General features: G+C 49.3%; 4 protein-coding genes across 7 annotated transcripts; 2 read left to right on the top strand and 2 right to left on the bottom strand.

Annotated features, from left to right (window-relative positions):
• Window positions 1–392: 392 nt before the first annotated feature.
• SLC37A4 (solute carrier family 37 member 4) lies at window positions 393–12,680 on the top strand. 2 transcript variants are annotated; one of them, XM_067310265.1, is made up of 9 exons: window positions 393–602; window positions 1,005–1,237; window positions 2,723–2,966; window positions 4,285–4,443; window positions 5,543–5,628; window positions 6,633–6,746; window positions 8,283–8,348; window positions 9,475–9,613; window positions 11,186–12,680. In XM_067310265.1, exons 1-9 carry the CDS (start codon window positions 455–457, stop codon window positions 11,350–11,352), a joined length of 1,356 nt encoding a protein of 451 aa, XP_067166366.1. In that variant the 5' UTR covers window positions 393–454; the 3' UTR covers window positions 11,353–12,680. The 2 variants fall into 2 exon arrangements, with proteins under 2 accessions (XP_067166366.1, XP_067166367.1); XM_067310266.1 differs by lacking the exon at window positions 8,283–8,348.
• A 123-nt stretch (window positions 12,681–12,803) lies between these two features.
• Window positions 12,804–14,776, bottom strand: TRAPPC4 (trafficking protein particle complex subunit 4). Of its 2 annotated transcripts, none has more exons than XM_067310269.1 (5): window positions 14,574–14,776; window positions 14,099–14,273; window positions 13,910–14,013; window positions 13,664–13,790; window positions 12,804–13,249 (listed from the first exon to the last, which is right to left on the bottom strand). In XM_067310269.1, the coding sequence occupies exons 1-5, from the start codon at window positions 14,746–14,748 to the stop codon at window positions 13,171–13,173; spliced, it is 660 nt and encodes a 219-aa protein (XP_067166370.1). In that variant the 5' UTR covers window positions 14,749–14,776; the 3' UTR covers window positions 12,804–13,170. The 2 variants fall into 2 exon arrangements, 1 of the variants encoding a protein (XP_067166370.1); XR_010886283.1 differs by having other exon boundaries at window positions 13,168–13,249; window positions 13,521–13,790.
• A 37-nt stretch (window positions 14,777–14,813) lies between these two features.
• Window positions 14,814–16,943, top strand: RPS25 (ribosomal protein S25). Its single transcript, XM_067310271.1, has 5 exons — window positions 14,814–14,886; window positions 15,054–15,149; window positions 15,667–15,850; window positions 16,384–16,482; window positions 16,881–16,943. The coding sequence occupies exons 1-4, from the start codon at window positions 14,884–14,886 to the stop codon at window positions 16,476–16,478; spliced, it is 378 nt and encodes a 125-aa protein (XP_067166372.1). The 5' UTR covers window positions 14,814–14,883; the 3' UTR covers window positions 16,479–16,482; window positions 16,881–16,943.
• A 680-nt stretch (window positions 16,944–17,623) lies between these two features.
• Window positions 17,624–21,535, bottom strand: CENATAC (centrosomal AT-AC splicing factor). Of its 2 annotated transcripts, XM_067310267.1 has the most exons (11): window positions 21,408–21,535; window positions 21,164–21,330; window positions 20,996–21,094; window positions 20,861–20,927; window positions 20,717–20,779; window positions 20,436–20,500; window positions 19,853–19,958; window positions 19,365–19,395; window positions 18,869–18,958; window positions 18,585–18,717; window positions 17,624–18,070 (listed from the first exon to the last, which is right to left on the bottom strand). In XM_067310267.1, the coding sequence occupies exons 1-11, from the start codon at window positions 21,522–21,524 to the stop codon at window positions 18,025–18,027; spliced, it is 984 nt and encodes a 327-aa protein (XP_067166368.1). In that variant the 5' UTR covers window positions 21,525–21,535; the 3' UTR covers window positions 17,624–18,024. The 2 variants fall into 2 exon arrangements, with proteins under 2 accessions (XP_067166368.1, XP_067166369.1); XM_067310268.1 differs by lacking the exons at window positions 19,853–19,958; window positions 20,861–20,927 and having other exon boundaries at window positions 20,691–20,779.
• Between the last annotated feature and the right edge of the window lie 1,105 nt (window positions 21,536–22,640).

Here is a 22,640-nt window from a genome sequence, read left to right as displayed (position 1 = left end):
CTTATTGAACTTTCTTTTATGTTCTGGTTCAAAACTTGTCTCCTGTCCTTGTGCGGAGATGGTGTGTGTTTTAAATTAGTGGCGATGGTGAATCTGTTGAAGAGCTATGCAGCTTTAACTAGGCCGGAGTCTTTTTAACAGCGGAGGCCGTCAGTGGTGGATGACAGGTGACGGGTGTTTGCAGGGCTTTAAACGTGCTGTTCTAGACGAAGGTGGTGACGGCTGCCTGAGCGCTTTTTCTTTTTTTCATAAATAACGGTGCTGGTTGTCGCCGCCGCGGCCCCGCGCTTCCCGCCGGTTTCCTGAGGCGGGTGCCGCAGCTGCCGCCCCCTCCCGGGGTCGCGGCCCCGCCCCGGACCGCCCCGAGCCCCGCCCCGGCGGCAGGTGCCGCCCGCCGCCGCGCTCGCTGCTGTGTTGTGGCGGGGCGGCCCCGCGGGCGGCGGCGCCGGGCAGCATGGCGGGCGGCGGCTACGGCTACTACCGGGCGGTGATCTTCGGCGCCATGTTCGGCGGGTACACGCTGTACTACTTCAACCGCAAGACCTTCTCCTTCGTCATGCCCGCCGTCATGGCCGAGGTGCCGCTGGGCAAGGACGAGCTGGGTGAGTGCCGGGCCGCGCCGCGCCGCCCGCCCCGGCGCGGCCTGCGCGCTCCGAGCCGCCGGCGTGGCTGTGGGCGTGGGGCGGCCCGGGCTCCCGCTCCCCCCCCCCCGGCGGCCCGCGGGGCAAGGGGCGCCCTGCCCGGAGGCGCCCCGGCTTGGCGGGCGCTGCTGCCCTGTAAGCGTCAGCGCCCGCTGCCGGAGCGGGCCACCCCGCTGCGGCTGCCGCTGCCCGCACGGCTGCGCCGGCAAAGCGCCGAGTGCTCCCACTGATAAAGAACCGCCCCGGTAACGCTTTGTGCAGATACCGGGCCTGTACGTTGTAATGCCGCCTCTGCCGGCGCGCGTTTGTCCTGCTGCTTGTAAGCATGTTCCCGATGTGTCTCTGGGCTCTGCCCTGCCGCAGGTCTCATCACCAGCAGCCAGTCCGCAGCTTACGCCATCAGCAAATTTATCAGCGGTGTCCTGTCCGATCAAATGAGTGCCCGCTGGCTCTTCTCCTCCGGCCTTCTGATGGTGGGCTTGGTGAACGTGGTCTTCTCCTGGAGCTCTACCGTGACAGCCTTTGCGGGGCTGTGGTTCCTGAACGGGCTGGCGCAGGGACTGGGGTGGCCGCCCTGCGGGAAGGTACTGCGAAAAGTAAGTGCGTGCTGGAAGTGCTGTGGGAAGCTTGCTGCAGCTCTCATTCTGAGCTCTCTCAGCAGCAGGTCTGTATATGTTGCAGGAATGCTCGCTCTGAGGCCAGAGGAATTCACAGCTATTCCTGTCTCCTCCTAGCTGGGGAGGTCTAAAACACCAGCCGTGCTTTCTTCTGCCTTGGAGTGAGATTCCATGCTCCAGAGCCTCTTTATCCTAGCAATGAATCAAAGAGCGCATCAGTCCCTGCATTTACATGCCTTGATTCTAGCTCGGTTTGATAACTTGAGCCTCCTGGGAACAGGCCTTTTCAGTTATGAGAAACATCAGGTGTTGTCCAGTATTTTAAGTAGGAAGATGGAGGTCTCCTAGTCACTTTGCTGTTGTAGTTGCCTAGTACTGGCAAAGGGAGCATTCAGTTTGCGCTCTCCATGAGCTCAGAAGTTACAAATTGCAGCCTGTTCAGACAGAATACTGAGTGGCATATGGAACAGCATGAGTCTAGCTTCTAAGCTGGATGTATTTGGGTGTTGAGATGATCTAAACAGAACAGGCTGATTTCTGCTTTGTGACATTAGGGGAAGGAATTTAGCTGTTCACAGCTAGATCTTGGTGCTTCCAGATCAGAACACTCAGACAGCTTATGCTTAGTGGGCATAAAGAAAGCAGTGTGATGGGAAAGTCTGCGTACCCTCCACAGCAACTTGGAGGGAATTTCCCTGTGATAAAATAATGTGATATTCTTGACTGCATGAAAGACGTGGAAGGATGTAAAATCCAGGAGCACACATACTTTCAGGAAAGGGGGAGATGAACAGCTGTATTGCCCTTCTGTAAGGCATCTAACCCTACAAGTCAGAGGGGAGTTGGCAAGAAAAAGACTTCCTGAGATAGTTTTGTACACTTAAAGGAAGTTTGTGGATAATGGAAACGATACGTACAGTGTTTTCTGAAAATATTCAAGAGCGTAGTTCTCAGTTGTATTAGCTCTCTGGCATTTTCCTGTCAGCAATGACAACCCAAATGGTTCTGGCTCGGAATACACATTGCAATAAAGAGCTGATCATGCATGATGCTTCATGCAACAGCGAGGGCTAGAGTTACACTGTGACTCTCTGCTTATCCACTATGATACTGTGCCAGCAAACGTTCCAGGACACCGCTACTAGCAAGTGAGTACGCAGAACTGTGCACTCTTAGATTTGCCTCTCCCGTCCCATGTCTCAGTTTCATCATCTGTAAATGGAAATTACTCTGAGTTGGCTCATGGTATGAACACCTGTCAAACTCATATAATTGATGCTCGTGTAATGTTTGGAGTTTCCTGCAAGAATAAGAAAAAGAAAAGTAGAGTCTCACTTTACTTTTTATCTAGTTTTGTAGATGTGTCTGAATTGCCCAGAAAGGCATGGGCCTTTATTGAGGATTTTCAGGTGCCACATCAAATTCTTCTGCAGACCTCATGCCCTTTTTCTTGTTGTTGCACAGTGGTTTGAGCCTTCCCAGTTTGGGACTTGGTGGGCAATCCTGTCTACAAGCATGAACTTGGCTGGGGGCTTAGGCCCCATTGTTGCTGCTCTCGTGGCTCTGAACTACGATTGGCGTATGACTTTGTCCTTCTCTGGCTTCATCTGCGTGGTTGTCTCTTTTGTTTGCCTTGTCCTGATAAAAAATGAGCCGTCGGATGTTGGGCTACCCAACATTGAACAAGGAACCAAGAAAGGGAAGAAAGGTGAGCAATGGACTTCATTGTAAATGGGGCACCCCTAGGAGGAGGTGCCGTGCCTTCTGTCTGTATTCTGGTACAAATATGTCCCTCTCAGTGTACTGAGATCTGAGTCCTTTCCACTTCCTGAAATCACTCTCAGCGGGGTGTGTGCCAGTGGTTGTTCTCAGCAGCTTTCTTTTGGTAACAGCTGAGCTGTTGTGTTTTAAGTTATAAATCATATATTCAAACTCCAGTGTAATCTTGTGGGAAAGGGCAGGTGCCCTGGCTTGTGAGACTGTCATGCTGTGAAGTGCAACAGAGGAAGAGGCTGAATTCCATCTAGTATTGTTCTTTGGTCTGCTAGCGACTACGTGTGCATCATGAAGACGCTTGTAGCCATCTGTTTCGTCTCCTCATCTGTACAGTGTCTTCATTTTAATAGTTCCCTGTTTTGGGGGGTCTTTATTTAGATTGTGAGCTGAGGTCTCCTGGGGATACTGGAGAGAGGGAAAAATGGAACAGCAGGAAATGGTTCCTTAGGCTTGACTTGCCTCTCTTCTACGTTGCTAGGGTACAGGCAGTTCTCCCCTCACCCCGCTGTGGGTTTTGTTGACCCCTGGCTTACAGTGGACTCTGCTCAGTGTTTTTTTGTCCTAACCTAGAACAGCTAGTTAGTAAATGTTTGTTCAGCCTGCTGAACGTGATGCTTCTTTGAAAGCAAAACAGGTAGAGGAGAATTGCAACACGGGTTTGCTGTAGGATTTTAAAGGCTAGTGGAAACTCATCACATCTTCTGTACTGTCCGGTGATACCTGTGCTACTAAACCTGACCTCTTAGTCTAAGAAAACAACATTGTTTCCCAGAGTGTTTTTTGGGGGGAGGGTGGGTTTGTAGATGTTTCTGCAAGACTGATGTCAAATCAAGGTAGCACTTGAAAATCAGCATCTTTGCTTGGATATATGTGCTTTCTCTCACAGGCTGAGCTAAAAAGAAAAAAAAAAGTGGAACAAAATCTGGAGAAGTAGGTCATTTTTCTAACGGTCTTTGTGAACAGTTTATTGGCAACCACGATGCAGAAAATTACTGGGAGTAGCATATGGATTGTTCTTCTTCAACTCATTAGCGAACGTGAAATAAATTGACAGAAAAGTTTCTGAAATCACAGCAAACCCAGGACTAGGGAAAGGTAAAGGCATTCATTATCAGTAGCTAGGAATATCTTCTTCTGTTAGGATGTCCTTGTGCATGAACCATGCTTGCAGATCTTTCTGTGCTGCCACTGAGTTGATGGGGTTCTATGGCTGTGTTCAAGGAGTAACGCTCCCACTGATCTTCTTGCAGGGTCCTCCAGCGACAATAGCACTCTGACAGAGCTGCTGCTCTCACCATACCTCTGGGTGCTCTCAACAGGCTACCTGGTTGTTTTCGGAGTGAAAACATGCTGCACAGACTGGGGACAGCTCTTCCTGATCCAGGAGAGGGGACAGTCTGTGCTTGTGGGTAAGATGCTAAGCTGCATTTTTAAGCTTTGTGACTGCAGTTTTAGGGATGTTGCAGAACTCGACTGGGTACAGTAGGAGGACACGGGTACCTCCATCTGAGTGGCTTGTTCACCTACCTCCTGCCTGTCTGCTTAGATACATGTGGGCATTGAAATAATTCACTGATGAAGTTGCTGCATATGCCCAAAGCAGAGTGCCTCAGTGCTGTCTTGCACCAGGGCCCACCTGGGACTGGCATCCCTGTACCAAGATGAGCTGGAGGATCTTGTTCAGCAGAGCTGCTCTAAGCTCACAGTGAGCTGACAGTAGTTGAATTTGGTCTAAACCGCAGCAACTCTAGCTGCATTTTGAACAGGGAGTGGCAGGCACACCAACCTTCTTATGGAAGAGCCTAGTAGTGCACTTGCTGGGGAGGCTGGGAAACTGGATTCAGCGACCTTGTCTTGAAGTGGTTCAGGTGCATGCTGATCACGTCCCATGAGAATGCCCTGGCCACCTGGCTCAAAGCTCAGGCGAAGCTTGAGGCTTCTCGCTGAAGTTGCTCCTTGCAGTCAAGAATGCAAATTTACTGGTGATATGGAAACAGCTACAGAGGGAGTTTGATACTGACACTGTGGATAAGGGATCTCACTTCTCTCAACATTGCTTATGGGTTTTATCCAAATGCTCTCTTTCATATAAGCTGCAGTCTCTGAAGCAGGGGGCTGACTGAAGCTTGCTGCTTGGTTGCAAAGGAGTTTATAGATCTTTGGTTAAATTCTCAGCATCATCAGGAAATGCATGGCACAAAAGGACAAAACTGGTTCTTGGCAGCAGTACTGATGTCTGAACAAGATCTGGAGACTCAGTGGCACTCCTGCTTTTGTAGGTTTGCTTTGTAAATGCTGGCATGTAAGCAACGTGCAGGACATCTGTTTTGCTGCAGTGTACCTGTCCTGGGACAATGAGTCTCCTGAGCTACTAACTGGCAAAGAGCAAACCAAAGTCAGTATCCAGTTCTTAGAACAGCAGAGACAGTGTCAGTCTGAAAACATAAAACGTAACAGATTATTGTGACCAAACCTGATGGCCTGTTCTTTGCTTCATCTACTTCGCAGGTAGTTCCTACATGAGTGCCTTGGAGATTGGGGGTCTGGTGGGCAGCATTGCTGCTGGGTACCTTTCTGACAGAGCAGTAGCAAAAGTAAGTAATCTGGATCCTCAGATGCACTGGGCAGTTACAAAGCATCAATTTGAGCTGCTTCAGGAATTTATATGTTTGCTTTTAGCTTCCTTTGTAAGCACTTAAAGATATATTTTTTTCTTTTCCTCTCTAATACCCGCAACAGTAGTGGAGCAGAATGCTCCCCTTGTGAGCTCCTTTATGGTGCTCTGGAGATTCAGGATACCCAGAAGGGAGTAGGTAGGGAGTTGCTGCCTCGTGCTAGAAAATAGCCTTTCTCAGTATGATGTTTCTTTCTTCTGTCTTCCCAAGCTCTTCTTGAGAATGCAGTTCTGCATCTAAACCACCCTTCTTTGAAACTAGACTTTTGAAAATCAGACCATTCTTAATTGAGCTATCTCTTTCCCTCCAGCCAGAGGTGGGTTGGAAGGGACCTGACCCATCTCAGCAGTTTAACTAAGGTGCTCAACTATGCTCGGTCCTTGGTGGTGTTGCCACTGCGTGATACAATTGAGAGGAATAGGGCTGTACCCGCTTCTGCTGTGTGCACCCAAACAACTGTTAAATACTCAAAGGTTTTGAGAAATATGTACTCCAGTGTTAGGGATCATGATACGCCTCTGTGCTGGGAGATTTAAACCGTCGATCTCTTTGATTTGCTGACTTTAATGTGGTCTGGAGATTTCTCTGTTGGAAGAGATCTGGTTGTTGACAGCTCTCTTCTGGCTGAAAAAAAACCCATTGAAAGCCAGTGGCTGGATCTGAAGCCAAATTCAAGATAGAAATAAGGCACAATTTATAACAGAGAAGTATCATTAATCACTGCAAGAGCTTCCTTTTAACACAGTGGATTCCTGACTGCAGGCAGTCCTTAAACCAAGATCAGAAGTCTTGCTAAAAGATGTGCTTTTGATGCACCATCTTTGTTTCCGACAGGGCTGTGTGGACAGCGTTAGCTACTATGAATATAAATTGGTAGAAGCCCTTTCAGTTTCTAACCTTCAGTTTCTCTTCCTGCCTTGCAGGTAGGTCTGTCAAACTACGGGAATCCTCGGCACACGCTGCTGCTTTCCATGATGGCAGGAATGTGCGTTTCAATGTATCTGTTCCGGGTCACAGTCACAGGCAATTCTCCAAAGGTAATCCATGCACAAGCATCTGAAGCCTGTGTGCTGGTACTGCCAGGTCGTCTTGTACCTGTGGGGTGTCAACATGGGAGAGGGTTGCTGCTTTGTGGCTTCAGGGAAACTGCAGGAAAATGGTAGAATGGCAAGGTGAGCTTGTTGGGTTTTTTTAACTGAAAGGCTGATAATATGCTTATTGCCAGTCAGCATAGAAGGGGCAGCTCCCCTCTTTCAAAGAGTTTGATCTAACTATTAAGAAAGCATTCCTGAGTGTTAATTTTAATGACAGGGATTTTTGGAGGCTCACCTTTACTTTATAAACCTTTTTGTACATGGGTTTATAGCATTCCAAGATATCCTGCCAGATAAATTTGTAATCTGGATTATAGTTAAAGAAACTTTCTTGTAATCTTGCCTCTGAACCATCTAGTCCAAATTTATGAATAGGGAACCTTTCTGCAGTCAGAGAACTTAAAGCTGCATTGCTGGTTTGAACTCTAACCAATTTTATAAGCTCAACCAAAAGTAACTTAAGTTGTACACTTTCCTCACTGCCTTGTCCTCTTTAATTCTTTCACTTCTGTATTTTCAATAATATTTTCTGTATCCCTTCTGCCATGTAAAACATTCTCACAAATAAAAGAAAATGTTTGTACAGAAGACAAAGGAGAAGAGGTACAAGCTAGTGTTCTCAAGTGTATGGGGGATATTAAAAATATGAAAATCCATTTTGGTGGTGAGCAGTTTTGGGCAGTTTTTGTCACTGTCATGACATTATGTTATGACAAGATCTGCCTCTGAAGGGGAATGTAGGATATCTTTGCTAAGACAGCTAGTCAGCGAGCAGTTCAGGTTTGACGTTGGTTAGAGCTTTTGATGAACGTTGCTTTGAAGCTTCACTGGAGAAAAGCATGAAAGCTGACTGGAGTCTGAAGCCAACCTAGAAACAGGATGCTGGTTATTAATAATGAATATGTTTACATATTGGAATAGCTGTCTGTCAGATTTAGTGATTTGCCATCACTTGCGGCTTTAAAGCAAGCTAGCTGTCTTTCCAAAACACGTGCTAGCTCGAACCGTAGTTCTGGGTGCAGTGCAGGAATCGGCTTTGTAGAAGGATGGAAGAGCAGGACGTGTCTCTGTAGGGAGCTGCAGAACAGTCACCTTGATGCAAAAGCTGTGCAGAGAACAGGATCAGTTACATTTCAGCTTTAAATTCAAATGTCAAGAAATGGTGTGTTTGGATTCTGACTATTTTTAAGTGATAAAGTCTTATTAGGCAGAAGTTGTAGGGCTAGCTCTTTAATGGTGAGAAGTTTTGTAATAGGAAGCAGGGCTGTTTTCTTCACCCCCTCCCAGAACGATAGGTTTACATTTCCTTTGTTTGCGCTACAGAGAAGCGGGTTAACTTTGGCTGTATTAGACTGCCGTTGCTGCCTAAGTCAGCTTACTGGCTGTGGTATAGACATGCTTCTGTCCATCATTCCCTAATGATTCCTAACCAAACAAAATTTCTTTTCTTCTTTTTCTTTTTCCTCTTTTCTTCTGCAGGAAAATGACATCTGGACTGTAGCCTTGCAACCTCTAGCTGATCTTACAGGCTTAAAAGAACATGAGGTTTCTGCCTTGCATTTCTTTCTCCCTCTGCCTGTTTCTGTTTTCACTGATATGTCCTTTTCCTATCCTGGAAGGTTGGTTAGCACTACAGAACTTATAACCAGGGCATTGAGAAGATAGATTACTGTAAGTCTTGTAAAAAAAAAAAAAACTCTTCTTAAATTCATTTTCTGAAACTAGCTGAACTTTAAAAGGTCTGAATTTAAAACTTATAAATTTCTGTGTAAAAAGTTTGAGGATGTTTGTTCATCAGGTAAAACGTAGACAGTTAAAGGGCCTTGTAGATGATGCACAAGACTGGAGGTCAGGAGGACTGATTCTGTTCCTGCAACAGTCTTCCTGCTTAATTTTGGCAAGCTCCTTCCCAGCTCTTCATCTCTGTTTCTCAGCTGGAAAATAAGATGCTATTTACTCCCTCCTTGGCATTTTGAAGTGATGTTTCTTATTCATAAAGCATGTTGTAATCTCGAGATGTCAAGTTATTCGTCCTTTGTCCTTTCACAAGTGTTTGAAACATTCTGAGCCAGGTGATTTTCAGAGTGTAAGCTAACATTGAAGTTCAAACTGTGTTTTTAGTAACAAATAGGCTATCGGATACTGGTTTCTCACGCATAAAGGTGTTTTTTGATCAGTAGCTGCTATCTGAAATGAGAATGGCTTTTAGTCAGTTGCCTCCAGAACCATTTTTAAAAGTGATTGATTCACAGCTCTCTCCTGTCATTTCACAGGCTCATTGCCCATCTCTCTTCAAAGCGCTGGTCCTTTCTTGCAAAACAGTGCATGTTGCATGTAAACAGTATAGAGGTCAGAACTGTAGCAGAGAGGAGAGCTTGCGCTGGCTAATGAGAGGGCGTGCTGGAGATGTCGCTGGGCTTGCATGTACCTGGCAGTAGGGTCTGTCGCAGATGTTACTCTTCTTTCTGCAGGCCAGGGAGTTGGCATCAGCTAGAAAATGTGCAAATTCTTTCATGTACTGTGCATGGCATTTAAGACTTTATTCTACACAAAGAACCTTTGCGAAACCATAAGTTGGAGCTATACAGGAAAAATACATATGTACAATTATGACTGACAGTGGTAAGATGCAAAGATCCCATTTCTGATCTTTCTTTACTTGTTTTGGCAGCTGTGGATACTGACTCTTGGAGCTGTGTTTGGGTTTTCTTCGTATGGACCCATCGCCCTTTTTGGGGTTATAGCCAATGAAAGCGCCCCCGCCAACTTGTGTGGTACCTCCCATGCCATTGTAGCTCTCATGGCCAATGGTGAGTAACACCCACCCATTTCCCTTTCCCCCAAAACCAAACAAAACCCATGTTTGTTCTTGATGAAGTATGGTCTGGCCCCCAAGGGAATCATGGGAAGTCATCTAACAGGGACAGATAACGGAGGTGGAAGCAATAGCTACTCCTTTGCAGTTAGCTGTGCGTGTGCCTTAAAGGCGATAGATTCAAGACCTCCCTAACACCGCATTTTGTGCTTACTGATTCATTCTGCAACCCACAAAGAAGGGTTCTAGGCTGCACTTTGTGCTTCTTATCTGCAGTAGGCTTTGGAAACCATAGATATTCATATGGGTTCAAAAGGACTGAAGTACAAAAGGACAGATCCTTTCATGGCTGTTCCCCTAGCCTGCAGCTCAGGAGGTAGGATTTAAATCATGGACTGTTGTGAGGATATAACTGGACAGGAGGAACCCTGTCATCATAGTGTCCTCAGCCATTGTTGGATAGCTGGAGGGATCTGTGGCCTGACCCAGCAGTGCTGGTTTTTATCCGTAGCAGGGTGGCTGTATGGAGACATGCCAGACTGCCTCATACCTTTCCTTTGCGTAGCCTTTTGAGACTTCACTCAGGAAAAATTTCTGAGAAACTTGCTCCCTGCTATTGTTAGATGAATTCTTCTCAGTCCATGAGAGTAGGTGGATTCTTACGAGCTATAACACATTCAAATACCTTTTTCTATCTTAAGCTCACAATTTGGAGGCCATTTCCAATGCTCAGCTAAACAGACATGACCTACATTTATAGTTAGGAGTTGGCCCAATTTTGTTTGAATCTGGACACGCAAAGCAGTTCAGAGGGTGTCCTCGCCCTAAAGCCCCATTATCCGGTGTGACCAAGGTTATGCCCAAGCAGCAAGGTGCCAAAGTTTGGAGCCAGCCCTTGAGGTCTGCCCTGGTCGGATTTTGCCTATATCCACATGCCCTTCCTGCTGCAGGTGACTCTCTACTTTGTATCCATTAGCACTAAACCTCAGTCTTGTGCTTCCCCAAATGCAAGGTCTGCAAAGTGCTGTGTCCTGGGTCTAACATTACTTCTAGCAAGAACCCTGTACCTAACAGACTGTAGAGAATATCTGATAGAGCTAGGTGCCACTGGAGATGTCCAGGATATGGTGACTAAGCCTGCTCAGCTATGCTAACCTACACACAGCCTGTAAAATATATGCGTATATAGCTGTATGTGTAAAACTGCAGAAACATGGGACATGGTTTTCCTGTAAATTAATAGGAACCACTCCTTACCACATGGCTTTCCTGCAGCCAGGAAAAGGGGTGGCCATAGACTGCTTGCTTATGTGTTCTGAAAGACCAATCTACTCAAAGCAAAGTTCAGGCATTAGTCATTACATCCGCTGTCCTGGGAGCATCAGAAATATTCCCTGATATACCTTACAGGTTTTTGTCTAGTATTTTAAATTCAGATCAGGCCTGAGGAATTTTTATAAATGCAGAAATGGGTCAAATACCAGTATTAGCAAATGAAACTGAGAAGTTCAAGTGTTACTAATATTTTTCTTCTTTTTCTTCTTCTTTTTTTTTTTTTTTCTTACAGTTGGGGGTTTTCTGGCTGGACTACCATTCAGTACCATTGCCAAGCACTACAGCTGGGCCACAGCCTTCTGGGTAGCTGAAATCACCTGTACTGGTAGCACAGTGGCCTTCTTCTTATTGCGGAACATCCGCACCAAGATGGGTCGGATTCCCAAGAAGGCTGACTGAAGATAAGCTGCTTGGTCAAAAGGATGCCCTTACACTGACATGAATGATGCACCTTTTTTTTTATTAACTGGCCTAGGAGCACATTACCTATTGCTGCAACCTAGATAAAAATGTCTCAATTTCTCATTCACTTTCATGTGCCTGAAGGCACAAAGTTCCTGGTACCGATCACTTTTTTCCTAGAAATGTGATAATTCCGCTGGTTTACATTTGCAAATATCTTACCGTACCTCCTTTTCACACAACTGTTTGTGAAGTAAGCAGGTTTCACAGCCTGAGCTACTAAGCTGAAAGTACTGTAAAATGACTGGCTTCAGGTGCTGCTGTCTCATTCAGTTTTGTCTCACTGTTGGTCTTAGCTGTTAACTGGCAATTCAGCCTCACTGTTCAGGGTCCCTGAACTGAGCCTTTGCTACTTTCGTTCAACCCTTCTAGCTGCTCTAAGTGCAGCTGTCTTAGTTTATTTAGGTATGAGCTCCCTGCTGTCTCTGCCCTGGAACAGTGGCAGATCAGTGAATAACAATTACCGGAGTGTTGCTTTGTAGCTGACGGAGAGCAGTGTCCCGTTAGCTTTACCCTGGATTAGCTGGTACAAGCTAGGGTGGTGTTTTGCTCTGCGTGTGCTGTAGATCACTGCATGTGCTGCTGTGGCACAGCTCTCTCTGCAGCACTTAGAAATAGGCAAGCTTCCCAGAAATTCTTGGCACTTCAGGGTAAAGCATTTAGTTAGAGGAGCGCCTTCTGTTAAACTGCTCCTGCCCAGTGTGATTTGCACGTACAGCGTTAATGATTTGCAAGGTGGGCAGCTGCTGCCAAGCCAGCTTGCAGAGAGCAGTCTGCGGATCAACCAGGAAGACTGACCCAGCAGCAGGTATTGCAACAGCAACTACCACAGGCCCCCATCTTCTGCAGCTGGGTTTCATAACCTGCTATTTCTAGCATTGGCTTGCATTTTTCAGTAAAAGACATGTAGTCTGGGATGTCTGCAGCCAAAAGCTGGATCTCTCATGGCTATGGGTAGCAGTTTGGGCTACCTCTGAGAGAAGGCCTTAGCAAAGCTACTGCTGACAGTAAGCAGCCTTTAGTAGTCAAACCCAGCTCTCTTTGCAATAAGTAGCCTCAGGTTTTTAACCAGGATTTTTTTGAATATTCTTTGTATTTCTCCAGAAGGAAGTTCAATTCATGAACAACCTCTACACAGGTACTTTGCTGAACAGATTAGATGCAAGAATAGATAGCCCTAATGAAGACAATGGAAGTAAATTACATTTTGTACTTAATTGTAAGATCTACCATCTGTGAAATAAAAATTAAGCAGTATCAGAAGAGCTCTGGTTGTCCTGTGGAGAATGGTGGAGGCAGAACCATCCAAAACGGATTATTCTCCTGAGGCACTGTCAGGGAGCTACTGCAAATTTACCCTGACAACAGAAAACAAATAGCCATCCAGCTCTTTAAGGAATGTTTATCATTTCTACATAAAGAACCTTTGCAAAACCATAAGTTAGAGCTATACAGGAAAAATACATATGTACAATTACGAAGTAAAACATGACTACAGTAGGCCCACAGAACTGCATCTTATCTTTCTTCACTCAGGAACAGCAGAGCTGCAATAACAGAATAAGCTTCTGTGGCCCAAGGTAAACAATAGTAACAAGTCTGTTTAAAGTAAATGTCACATGAAGGATATATGAAGCATGTTTCGGGAAGATGCAGTTCCTGCTGTGGAGGACAGAGCTCTGGGAGAGGCCAGGTGAGGAAGAGAGATGCTCTGCTCTCTAGGGAAAGGAGTTTGTGCAGCAGGCAAAAGTTTTTCTATGATCCAGGCCCAAATGGTCCAGCTTTTTCTGCTACCTCCAAAGCAAGTTTCAAGTTCTGGTCAAACAATTCACATCTGAAACATTCAGAAAATTAGAATGAGATGACTTCACCTGCAGAACAGGCTAACAAAGACAGGACCTATACATCCTTTGGCTCTACATCCTTCAAGGAGAGATTCCCTGAGTCAAGAGGCAGCGACTTGACAGCTCTTAAGTAAGATTAAAACCCCTTGTATGGGCTCTAGGGTTATGATAGGGCTGGAGGGGTCAATACCAAGAAAAAGCACCTCCCATTTCTTCAAGAGAGCAGCACTGGAGGAATTTTTAAGCATCAGTGTCCTGTACCTGCAGCAGCGTGCTGTGTTCTCCCCTTCTGTGACCTCTGTATCATCTTAGTTACTTGAGAGCTGTCAACGTTTGTTACTGCATGGGCAAAAACCGAAGAGGTGTTGAGGCTGTTTCTTACTGAATATGGACTTCTTCCTTACCTGATTGGCATTTCCAGCGAGTAGAAAGGATTCTTCAGAGCAAAGTCGGAATAAATCTCATAGATCTTGCGCAAGAGGGAATCGATCCCAGTTTGTCTCGGATCAGCAAGTACCACAAATTTGATTCCTAGAGTCACAGGGGCATAAGCATGAGGATACAGGTGACAGCTGCAGCAAGGCAGAGGTGCCTTTCGGGTGCGGGTGGGAGTGTTTCCCCAGGACAGTGAGGGGGGTGCGGCCAGGTACCTGTCAGGGTCTGGAAGCAGTGCAGCTTGAAGGTGTCGGTCTCCAGCATCTCGATCCCGGAGCTCCCCAGCTCAGGGGACAGCTGTGACCCAATGGCGAAGAGCCTGTGGGGAGACCGCCCTCAGTGGTGCCCATTCCCCTGGTGCTGCTCCCCCCCCCGCCCAGTCTGGTGCATCTGGCCCTGCTCACGAGTGGAACATGGAGGCCAGCATGAGCTTCTCATTGGAGGAGAGCCGGTGGCGGCCAAAACGGATGGACACCGGGTAGTTGGCAGCATTGCCCAGGAACTCCAGCACGTCCTTCCCATCTGCTGTGAAGCGCCCGTTGACGTCGGCCCCGTTGATGGCCAGCACAGCGTGGCCCACTGCGGGGACAGCATGGTGGTGAGCAAGGCCCAGACCCCCCCAGCCTCCCCTGCGCCCCTTGGACCCCCTCCTTGGCCTCCCCCCACGGGCCCTTGGCCTCCCTCGGACCCCCCCCCCCGGCCCCTTGGCCTCCCTCGGACCTGTCCTCCCCCCCCCAGCCCCTTGGCCTCCCCCTGACCCTTGGCCTCCCTCAGACACCCCCCCCCCCGGCCCCTTGGCCTCCCTCGGACCTGTCCTCCCCCCCCCCCAGCCCCTTGGCCTCCCCCGGGCCCCTTGGCCTCCCCCTGTCGGGGGCGCACCGCGGATGCCGTCGCGCTGGCCGAAGGCGACGACGACGCGCTCGTCGTGCAGGCGCAGCACCAGGTCCAGCGGGAAGCTGAAGGTCTTCTCGGTGTCGGCGCGCGGCGCGTAGTGGTCCAGCTGGTAGATGAGGCCGCCCGCCTTGTTCACCACGTACACGCTGAAGATAGCCATGGCGCCGGCCCGCGCCCGCGGAAGTGACGCCCGCCTCCCCCGGAAGTTGCGTCGCCACACGGGGTTTCTCGCGCTGCTCGTGCCTGCCGCTTCCTTTCTCGGCCGACATCTTGGAGGAGCAGCAGTCGCCGCAGCATGGTGAGCGCGGGCCGGCGCCCTGCGAGGGGGTGGGGGGCGGCGGGCCGGGGCGTCCTGGGGCTGAGGCGAGCCTCGGGCGGGCGGCGGCGGGCCGGGGCTGAGGTGAGGATCCCCGGGGACGGCCGTGCCCGATCCCCCCGCGCCCTGCTGACCCCCTCCCCCCACAGCCGCCGAAGGACGACAAGAAGAAGAAGGACGCGGGCAAGTCCGCCAAGAAGGACAAGGACCCGGTCAACAAGTCTGGTGGCAAGGCCAAGAAGAAGGTAAGAGCCCGCGGGCCCGGCGGGGATGAAGCCGGCGGCGGGCCCCGGGGCAGGGCCCAGCCCCACCGGCGCCGGGCGGGCGGCAGGGCTGGGGGCCACGCGCTGGGCACAGCGAAGGGGTGCGAGAGCCCGCCTGTCCCAAGGAGGCTGCCGGGGCTCCCAAGCCGGCCACGCACATGGCACAACCGAATCTGAACGAGTGCCGTGGCTGGGTGCTCCCCGTGCAGTGGCAGCGCAGGGGGCTGGGGACTGTCACGTTATCAGAGGAACTGTTTCTTCATCTGTCAGCAAATTGTAGGTAGCAGCATGAAACTGAGTAACAAAAAGTATTGCTGTTTTTATCGGGAAATCAGTAGCTACATGTAAATTTGCAGAGACCATCTTGTGCGTCTGCTCAATCCTCCAATCTCTGATGTGATATGGGCAGATCTGATGGCACAGTTCTTAGAGCACGCCAAAACTTAATTGTTTTTTCTTGCGTAGAAGATAGCTTAATGTTTTTCCTCTTTTCAAGTAGAAGTGGTCCAAGGGAAAAGTTAGAGACAAGTTGAACAACCTTGTCTTGTTTGACAAAGCCACCTATGACAAACTGTGTAAAGAAGTGCCCAACTACAAGCTCATCACACCTGCAGTTGTCTCAGAAAGGCTGAAGATTCGGGGCTCTCTAGCTAGAGCTGCTCTTCAGGAACTGCTTAGCAAAGGTAAATACTCAAAATTGTGGAAAAACACTAAGCTGTTTAAACTATATTTTTTTTCTTTACTCGCTTAGAGGATTTTGTGCTGCATCTGAAGCGTGCAAATTGGCATGTTTTTGAAAAAGCCACAGCACTTTGGAGCACTTCTGAAATACAAACTAAGTAGGGAGCAGAGGCTATGTTGTATTTAGTGGCATTGCTACAGTATGAAAGTACTGCCAAAAGGCCAGGTTGCAATTCAGCCGCTCCTGGACTTAAACAAAAGCCTCGTATGAGCACGCGTACCAGGCTGCCTCCTGGACAGTATCAAAGTATTGTTAACTCTGGGACTTCTGTGTTCTAGACAGAGCCTTGGACTGTCTGTCAGGTTGATACTGGATGTTTAAGTGTCTCTAATAGCAGGTATTAGGTATCTTAGTATTTTCTGTTGCACACTGTCAGATCTGCCACACGGGAACACAAGCCAAGGCCTGTGGGAGTGCAGCATCCTCAATGTCCTCCAGTATGTGCATGCTCAAATCATTGCCTCTTCTTGATAGGTTTGATCAAGCTTGTGTCCAAGCACCGAGCCCAAGTGATCTACACCAGAAACACAAAAGGTGGAGATGCGCCTGCTGCTGGGGAGGATGCATAGGAAGGTGAGATGACAGGTTGCACTGGGGTGCTGCATTTTGCTTTGTCAGTGGCCAGCAATCTGCTAGGTACGGTAACATCAGGATTTGCTTGTGATGGACAACTCCGGTGTTCTCTGGATTGGCCAGTGCTCCCACCTGTTCAGAGGACACTGCTCACACTTAGTGGCTTCCTAGATGGTGTTACTGGAAATGTCAGTTCTGAGAATTAAAAAGTAACTTGCTGTTCTTCCCCCATTGCCTATCCAGTGGGGAAAGCATAGTGTGCTCTTCAGCTGGGGTCATGCAGGCGTGTGTCCTACCTGCTGTCAGAGGGCATTTTGAAAGAGTTCTCATTCAGAGGCTATCAGATCGTTTGCTTTGTGTTGAACTAGTTGTTTGATTTGGTACTTCTTCCTTTGCAGGTTCTCCGGTGACCTCTTCAACAATGTCATATGTAGATGCACACAATAAAATTATTGAAATAACTTTTTTGCTTCTTTTTCAAGAATGTGTATGTTTCATTATTGATGCATTCATTATTATGTATCCCACTGATGGTGTATTCCTGCTATAGGTCACAGCTATCTTCCTGAACCAGCCAGTTTTTGTCAAGCTTTTAGCATTCATACATTGTTATGAATGTGCTGTAGGCATTCTTTTATATTGTAAAATTGGAAAGAACTTTAATATCACTAGGTGCTAAAATAACACAAACTGTATTCAGTTTTTCTAGTAGGGAAAAAAAAAGTAAACTTTGCGTTTCTTATATTCTAGATAGTGAAGGTGCTAGTGGGAGTATTATGATTATTCATTTAAACTCCATCTAAACAAGCAGTGCCCTCACATTTCAGTGTACACAAGGAAACAGCATCTGTCAGGTTAGTATCAGGTGGGCAAGTACAGGTAAGCAGCTCTAAATAAGGCTGTAAGTATTTTCTTTAAATTAAGATGAAAAGCTGACCAGAGGGAAGGTTTTTAAAGCCTCCTTTCTTCTATGGAGAACTGATTATGATCACCTCAGAGGTGAGGCAGAACTGGATGCCTTTCCCTAAAGGTTACGTTTTGAAGCATTGGAAGTAATACAGTGTGGCATCAGTTGCCCTGAGCGCTGCCTCTGCCACAAGTTTCTATTGGTCTATTAACACAGGTAATTAAAAAAAACCTGTTTATTTCTCACAAGTTTATTTAAAGAGATGCCATGTTGTACAGCACATGCTGTATAAGCCAGGCTTCCTGATAAAAAGGTAAAAGCAAACAAGCAGGAGACCTTCCTTGCTGGCAGGTTTTGCCTTTGTGTAATTTATGACTTTAAAAAGTAGTGCCTGGATGCATATTACAGGGGGAGCAAGTCTACTGCAACATCCCTTTGCAGAGTAGCCTTCAGCAAAACTGCTCAGCCCACAGGATTATCCTTTGGTCAGCCTGCCCTCCAGGGAGCTGAACACAACTAGATGGATACATAGAGCCAAACCTGGCAGCAGCAGCAGCAGTGACACAGCTGCAGGTGCCTACGGTTCACCTTTTCACAAGGGTCTGAGTTTGGTCTCTTTTGTGCTCTTTTTCTGATCACCTTTTCTTCTTCTTTTCCCCTGATTCAGCCCTAAATTGATGCCTGAAAAAGAAAGCATAGATATAAGAATGCAACAGCCTTTTCAAAGTGGCAATGAAAGCTGCCAAATAAAACAGTGCTATGCAAAGCATTTTAGAACAGAAGCATTCCTCAATGAGTTGTTCTTTCAGTTCCTTCAGTGAACTGCTTCCTAGCAGTCTTTTCAGCTAGTTGACACAGATTTTGAGTGGACTACAAGCTGCCAGCAGGACAAGTGTGTGTATAGGCACTAATATGCAGGTCTGATGCATTAGCCACGCTCACCAAGGCAGGCACCTTTATGTGTGGTATCTGTGCAGCAGCGATGCTACTTTATCTTGCAAATCACTTGTGCGATGTTCCAGGAACAGAATGATGCTCTGCCTGGGTTGAATACTGACTGGAGTAACTCCTATTTCCTGCGGTAAGACACATCTCACCGTTGTTGCTATCGCAGAACTCACTCCTTTAGTAGCATGTATAGAAGGACCTTGCACACCCTCAGTTCAGCATCAGTCTATGCTATCCTGAAGCTCACCTGGACTGCCACCTCCTGCCATGGTTCCAAACCCGCCCAAAGGAAGGAAGCCAGCTGTCGCCTGTCTGAGAGGTATGGTCAAAGTTGGCACCGACACGATCTGCTGGGAGCTTTCTCAGCTTCTGCTTCTCCTCTAAAAAATAGTTTTTTTAAATTTTGTTAAAAAAATTTAAACAAAATTTAAATTTTGTTTAGTGAAGGTTTGTCAGTCAAAATGCTCTTGCTTCTTTAGTGCAGTACTGGAGTGAGCTGAAAGCTAACTGGCAAGTAAAGAAGCCACTCACTTTCTTTGAGAAATTCCTCATATGATGGTCCAATTTGTTGTTGACTTCCAACCTCCTCCTCTTCCTTTATTAGCCAGGGAGGCCTTGCTCCTAGAAGTCATAGGGAAAATGCATTTAGCTCCTGAAGTTACTAAATGCATAAATTGAGATAGGAAAAGTATCCCCTTCCCCTATACCTGCAGCTCACCCTGCCAAGCAATCTGCTCTGAACTTCACAAAGAAAGCAGCAGGCTTGCCTTGGTAAAGGCCTTGACAGATCACACCCAAAACCATATACTCCTCACAGCAGTAGCATGTACGCTTTAGAGCTCCAACTGAGATTTCCTAATACAGAAGTCTTTTATTCTAGCATGTCAAAATATTAGCAAAAGATTTAGCACCTCTGGGTTATGCCATGACTGTTTTAAAATTGCTTTAAGTTTTGCCTGTTGTATTTGCAACCCAAGAGTTTTCAATGGAATAGTAACAAAGTGAGTCAAGCAATAGGAGAGATTACCTGTGTGAATATTTCCTTTCCCTTCTGTTTCCTGTTATCAGAAACATAAGACACGCATTAGAAATTGATGCTTTTGAGGATATTTTTAAGAATGATGTTATGTGCATTCTAGTACATGAGAGATAAGAGATTGTGATAGATGGGGGAAGGGGGGAAACAAGCTTCTAAGAGTGGAAAGTCCAGTATCAAGTTCTTTTGCAAAAAGGCGGAGGGAGGCATTTCTCAACTTTTGTTATGGAGTGTTTTTCAGAGTGTTTTTCAGTGCGTTTTTAAGAATGTTTGCTTAGTGAGACAAAACTTAACATCGCATGGCCAAAACTCTCAGCTAGTCATCTGCCTGAATCAGCAAAGCTGCCTTTTGCAGCAACTGAAATTCACTGGGGAGACTGCAACCCCTTGTTTTGCTTTGTTACACATGCTAATGTCTTTTGCTAGGTTTATTTAAATAATTATATTCATTAGCAAAACTAGGTAATGATCATCCCTACCTGGTGGCCAATAAAAGTCAAAGCCTGGCCTGGTTCCATCCAATTCAAATCAGGTACTTCCTGCATCCCACTTGGGCCAGGCTGCTCTGCATCGTGAAAGATGTCCCTTGGAATACAGGAGCCAAAAGACAGTCTGAGAGATGAGGAACTCTTTGAAAGCTTGGCAGGTAATAACTGTCTATAAGTTTCAAGAGCAGAGGTGAAGCATGAATGTGCCAGTGGTAGTACTGTATTTGTGTCTGGAGAGTTTTGCAGTAAGAAGGAAAAGGAGTAATGTCCTCTGTGTATGATAATATTGTTTATATGGTATCACTGTGCTTGCTGTTTATGGCTGTTGGTGCTTACATACCTCTTCAGAGGTGAGAGAGTAATCCTTCTGCAGATAGGTAGCTTGCTATGGTCTAGAAAGGTTTGGTTGTGAAGGGACTACATTAATGAAAGATCTGGTGATGACAGTGTCATCTCTAGCAACAGCAGAAGTGAGCAAGAAGTGTTGCTGCTGTGGGATGGTCCAGTGTTTTGAGTAGAGTACAAATTACCAGCCAGGGAGGAGACTGGCAGCAATATAAGGAAAATGTCTTACCTTTCCTGTCCTACTGTGGAACTGTAGACAGAAGGCCCAGCACAAAGTTGTGGCTCTGTCGGAGGCTGAGTTTGATTGAGGAAAAAGGAACAATATTTCTGGTGTCCCCTCCCCCCCCCCCCCGAGCGCCCTCCCCGCCCTGAGAGCGCCCGGGGGTGCGAGGGGGTGCGAGGGGCAGGCTCGGCACAGGCATGGGGTCCGCCCCGCCGCGGCCCCCGCCTGCGGCCGGGAAGGCGCGCAACCAGGGCTGGATACGGCTCAGCGGCGGGCGCGGCACCAACCTCGAGGGCGGCCTGCACCGTCTCCTGCCGCCGGCGCTCCGCTTCCCGGATGCGGGCCGCCATCTGCGGGAGAGAGAGAGAGAGAGAGAGTGAGCGCCGGGGCGGGCCGGGGGCGGGGCCGGGGCGGGGCCGCGCCGCGCCCACCTCGCGGATGCACTCGTCCTCCCGCTCCTCGTAGGCGGCCAGGGCCCGCGCCAGCGACTCGGTGAACCTGCCGGGCAGCGCCCGTGAGCGGCGGCGGCTGCGGCGGGCCGCGCCGCCCCCGCCCCCGGCACCTACCGCCCGTAGTCCTCGGCCGACACCACGAAGCGCTGCCGCAGCGCCGCCTCGGCCCGGTTCTCCCGCCAGAAGCGCGCCGTCTCGCGGCGGTGCTCGGGCCTGCGCGGACACAGCCGTTAGCGCGGCGCGGCGCGGCCCCCCGCACCCCCCCCCCGGCCCCTCGCCTACCCGGCCAGGTGCTGGAGCAGCGCGGCGTGCGGCAGCGCCAGCCCGCCGCGCCGCCCGTCCCGCGGCACGTCGCGCCCGCAGCACAGGCACCACACGCGCCGCTCGGGCTCCGCCGCCTCGTAGCGCCGCACCGCCGCGCTGCCGATCGCCGCCCGCGCCGCCTCCACCTGCGGGCACACGGAGGCGCCATGGCGGGGCTGCGCCGCGCCGCGCCACGCCGCCCCGCCGCGCCGCCCGCACTCACCTTGGCCTGCAGGCGGCCCAGCGCCTCCCGCAGGCGCTGCCGGTGCGCGGCGCTGTACAGGTGGCGCCGGCCGGCGAAGGAGGTGCGGCGGCACAGGCCGCAGTAGTGCGGCGCCATGGCGGCGCCCGCCCCGCCCCGCCCCTTCCCTCCGCGCGGCCGCCCGCGGGCGGGGCCTGGCGGCGCAGCTCGCGCCCGGCGGGCGGGAAGTGGCGGCCGTTGGCGCCGCGCGCGCGACGCGGGCAGGGCCTGGCAGCGCCGTCGCGCCCAGTCGCCCAAGCGTGGCCCCGCCGGGGGGCGGGAGCCGAGCCCGGCCCTGGCAGCGCCCGCCGCCGCCGCTGCTGCAGGGCCCGTGGGGCGGGGGTGGCCGGGGCGAGAGGGCCTGGTGCCCCGGGTGGAGCTGGGGTGCCTGAGGGCGGCTCTCCGCCAGGGCCGGGGGGGCGGCAGGGCAAGGCCAGCGCAGGCCTGCTGGCCGCTCTTGGTGTGCCGCAGCCGAGGCTCCTCGTGCCCTCCAAAGGCCTGTTTCCCTGGGTGCTGCCTGAGCGTGTGTGGCTGCCCTGTCTGTTTAGAGAGAACCTTTTCCATCACCGGTGCCTGGCCATGGCTTTCCCTCTCCCCCGCCTGCCACCGCCTCTGTGCAGGCACTGCTGCGGAGAGGCCTGAGCAGGGTGGAGCTGAGAGTAGGTGTTGGCTTGTGAGGGCTTGCTCATCAGATAGGAAAACCTTGCTTTCTGTCTTCAGAGACCATTAGTTCTGTAGGAACTTGCTTCCGCTCTGTACCAAACTCTCAGCTCTGGTGTGTGGTTCTGGAGACTCAGTTGGCACGTGCGCATTTCAACAGATTTAACATAGGCTAAAATGATAGAGGAAGGAGGGGGCTGACAGGATGTGTGGGAGTGGCATGGAGTGAAGTTCAGCCTAGGTGACTCTTCTGATGCCATCTTCCTTGAGGAAGGATTGGGATTGCTGAATAACTGTAAGGAATAGGCTCACAAGTGAGCCACTGCACGTTTTGCTTCTGATGTTGCACAAATAGCCATAATGTTCTCTTTGAAGCACAGCAGTGTGTCTCTGAGGTATTGCAGGCTTTCTGTAAAGCACGGTCTTTGGCAGAGAGCTTATCACAGCTGTTTCAGAGCAGGGTTGCTACCTGGTGGTAATCTCACAAGCTTACAATGCTTGCAGAGATCTGGTGGGTAAGTCTAGAGTTGTAGCCAATGAAGTTTGATGCCTTTT

The sequence above is a fragment of the Apteryx mantelli genome, chromosome 23 (assembly GCF_036417845.1).
Source record: "Apteryx mantelli isolate bAptMan1 chromosome 23, bAptMan1.hap1, whole genome shotgun sequence".
NCBI lineage: Eukaryota > Metazoa > Chordata > Aves > Apterygiformes > Apterygidae > Apteryx > Apteryx mantelli.
The sequence above is the reverse complement of the archived record's forward strand: the minus strand, read 5'-3'. Positions and strand labels throughout refer to the sequence as shown.

What these genes read in the sequence shown, in the direction of transcription:
- SLC37A4 (XM_067310265.1), top strand. Translation starts at nt 455, where the DNA reads ATGGCGGGCGGCGGCTACGGCTACTACCGGGCGGTGATCTTCGGCGCC. An exon ending in GGGACAGTCTGTGCTTGTGG is followed by an intron (nt 4,444 to 5,542) that starts GTAAGATGCTAA and finishes TCTACTTCGCAG; the next exon opens with GTAGTTCCTACATGAGTGCC. An exon ending in CTGACAGAGCAGTAGCAAAA is followed by an intron (nt 5,629 to 6,632) that starts GTAAGTAATCTG and finishes CCTGCCTTGCAG; the next exon opens with GTAGGTCTGTCAAACTACGG.
- TRAPPC4 (XM_067310269.1), bottom strand. Translation starts at nt 14,748, where the DNA reads ATGGCTATCTTCAGCGTGTACGTGGTGAACAAGGCGGGCGGCCTCATC. An exon ending in CTGCTTCCAGACCCTGACAG is followed by an intron (nt 13,791 to 13,909) that starts GTACCTGGCCGC and finishes CTGTGACTCTAG; the next exon opens with GAATCAAATTTGTGGTACTT. An exon ending in TCGCTGGAAATGCCAATCAG is followed by an intron (nt 13,250 to 13,663) that starts GTAAGGAAGAAG and finishes TGAATGTTTCAG; the next exon opens with ATGTGAATTGTTTGACCAGA.
- RPS25 (XM_067310271.1), top strand. An exon ending in GTGGCAAGGCCAAGAAGAAG is followed by an intron (nt 15,150 to 15,666) that starts GTAAGAGCCCGC and finishes CTTTTCAAGTAG; the next exon opens with AAGTGGTCCAAGGGAAAAGT. An exon ending in TCAGGAACTGCTTAGCAAAG is followed by an intron (nt 15,851 to 16,383) that starts GTAAATACTCAA and finishes TCTTCTTGATAG; the next exon opens with GTTTGATCAAGCTTGTGTCC.
- CENATAC (XM_067310267.1), bottom strand. Translation starts at nt 21,524, where the DNA reads ATGGCGCCGCACTACTGCGGCCTGTGCCGCCGCACCTCCTTCGCCGGC. An exon ending in TGGGCCGCCTGCAGGCCAAG is followed by an intron (nt 21,331 to 21,407) that starts GTGAGTGCGGGC and finishes GTGTGCCCGCAG; the next exon opens with GTGGAGGCGGCGCGGGCGGC. An exon ending in GAAAGGAAATATTCACACAG is followed by an intron (nt 18,959 to 19,364) that starts GTAATCTCTCCT and finishes TATGACTTCTAG; the next exon opens with GAGCAAGGCCTCCCTGGCTA.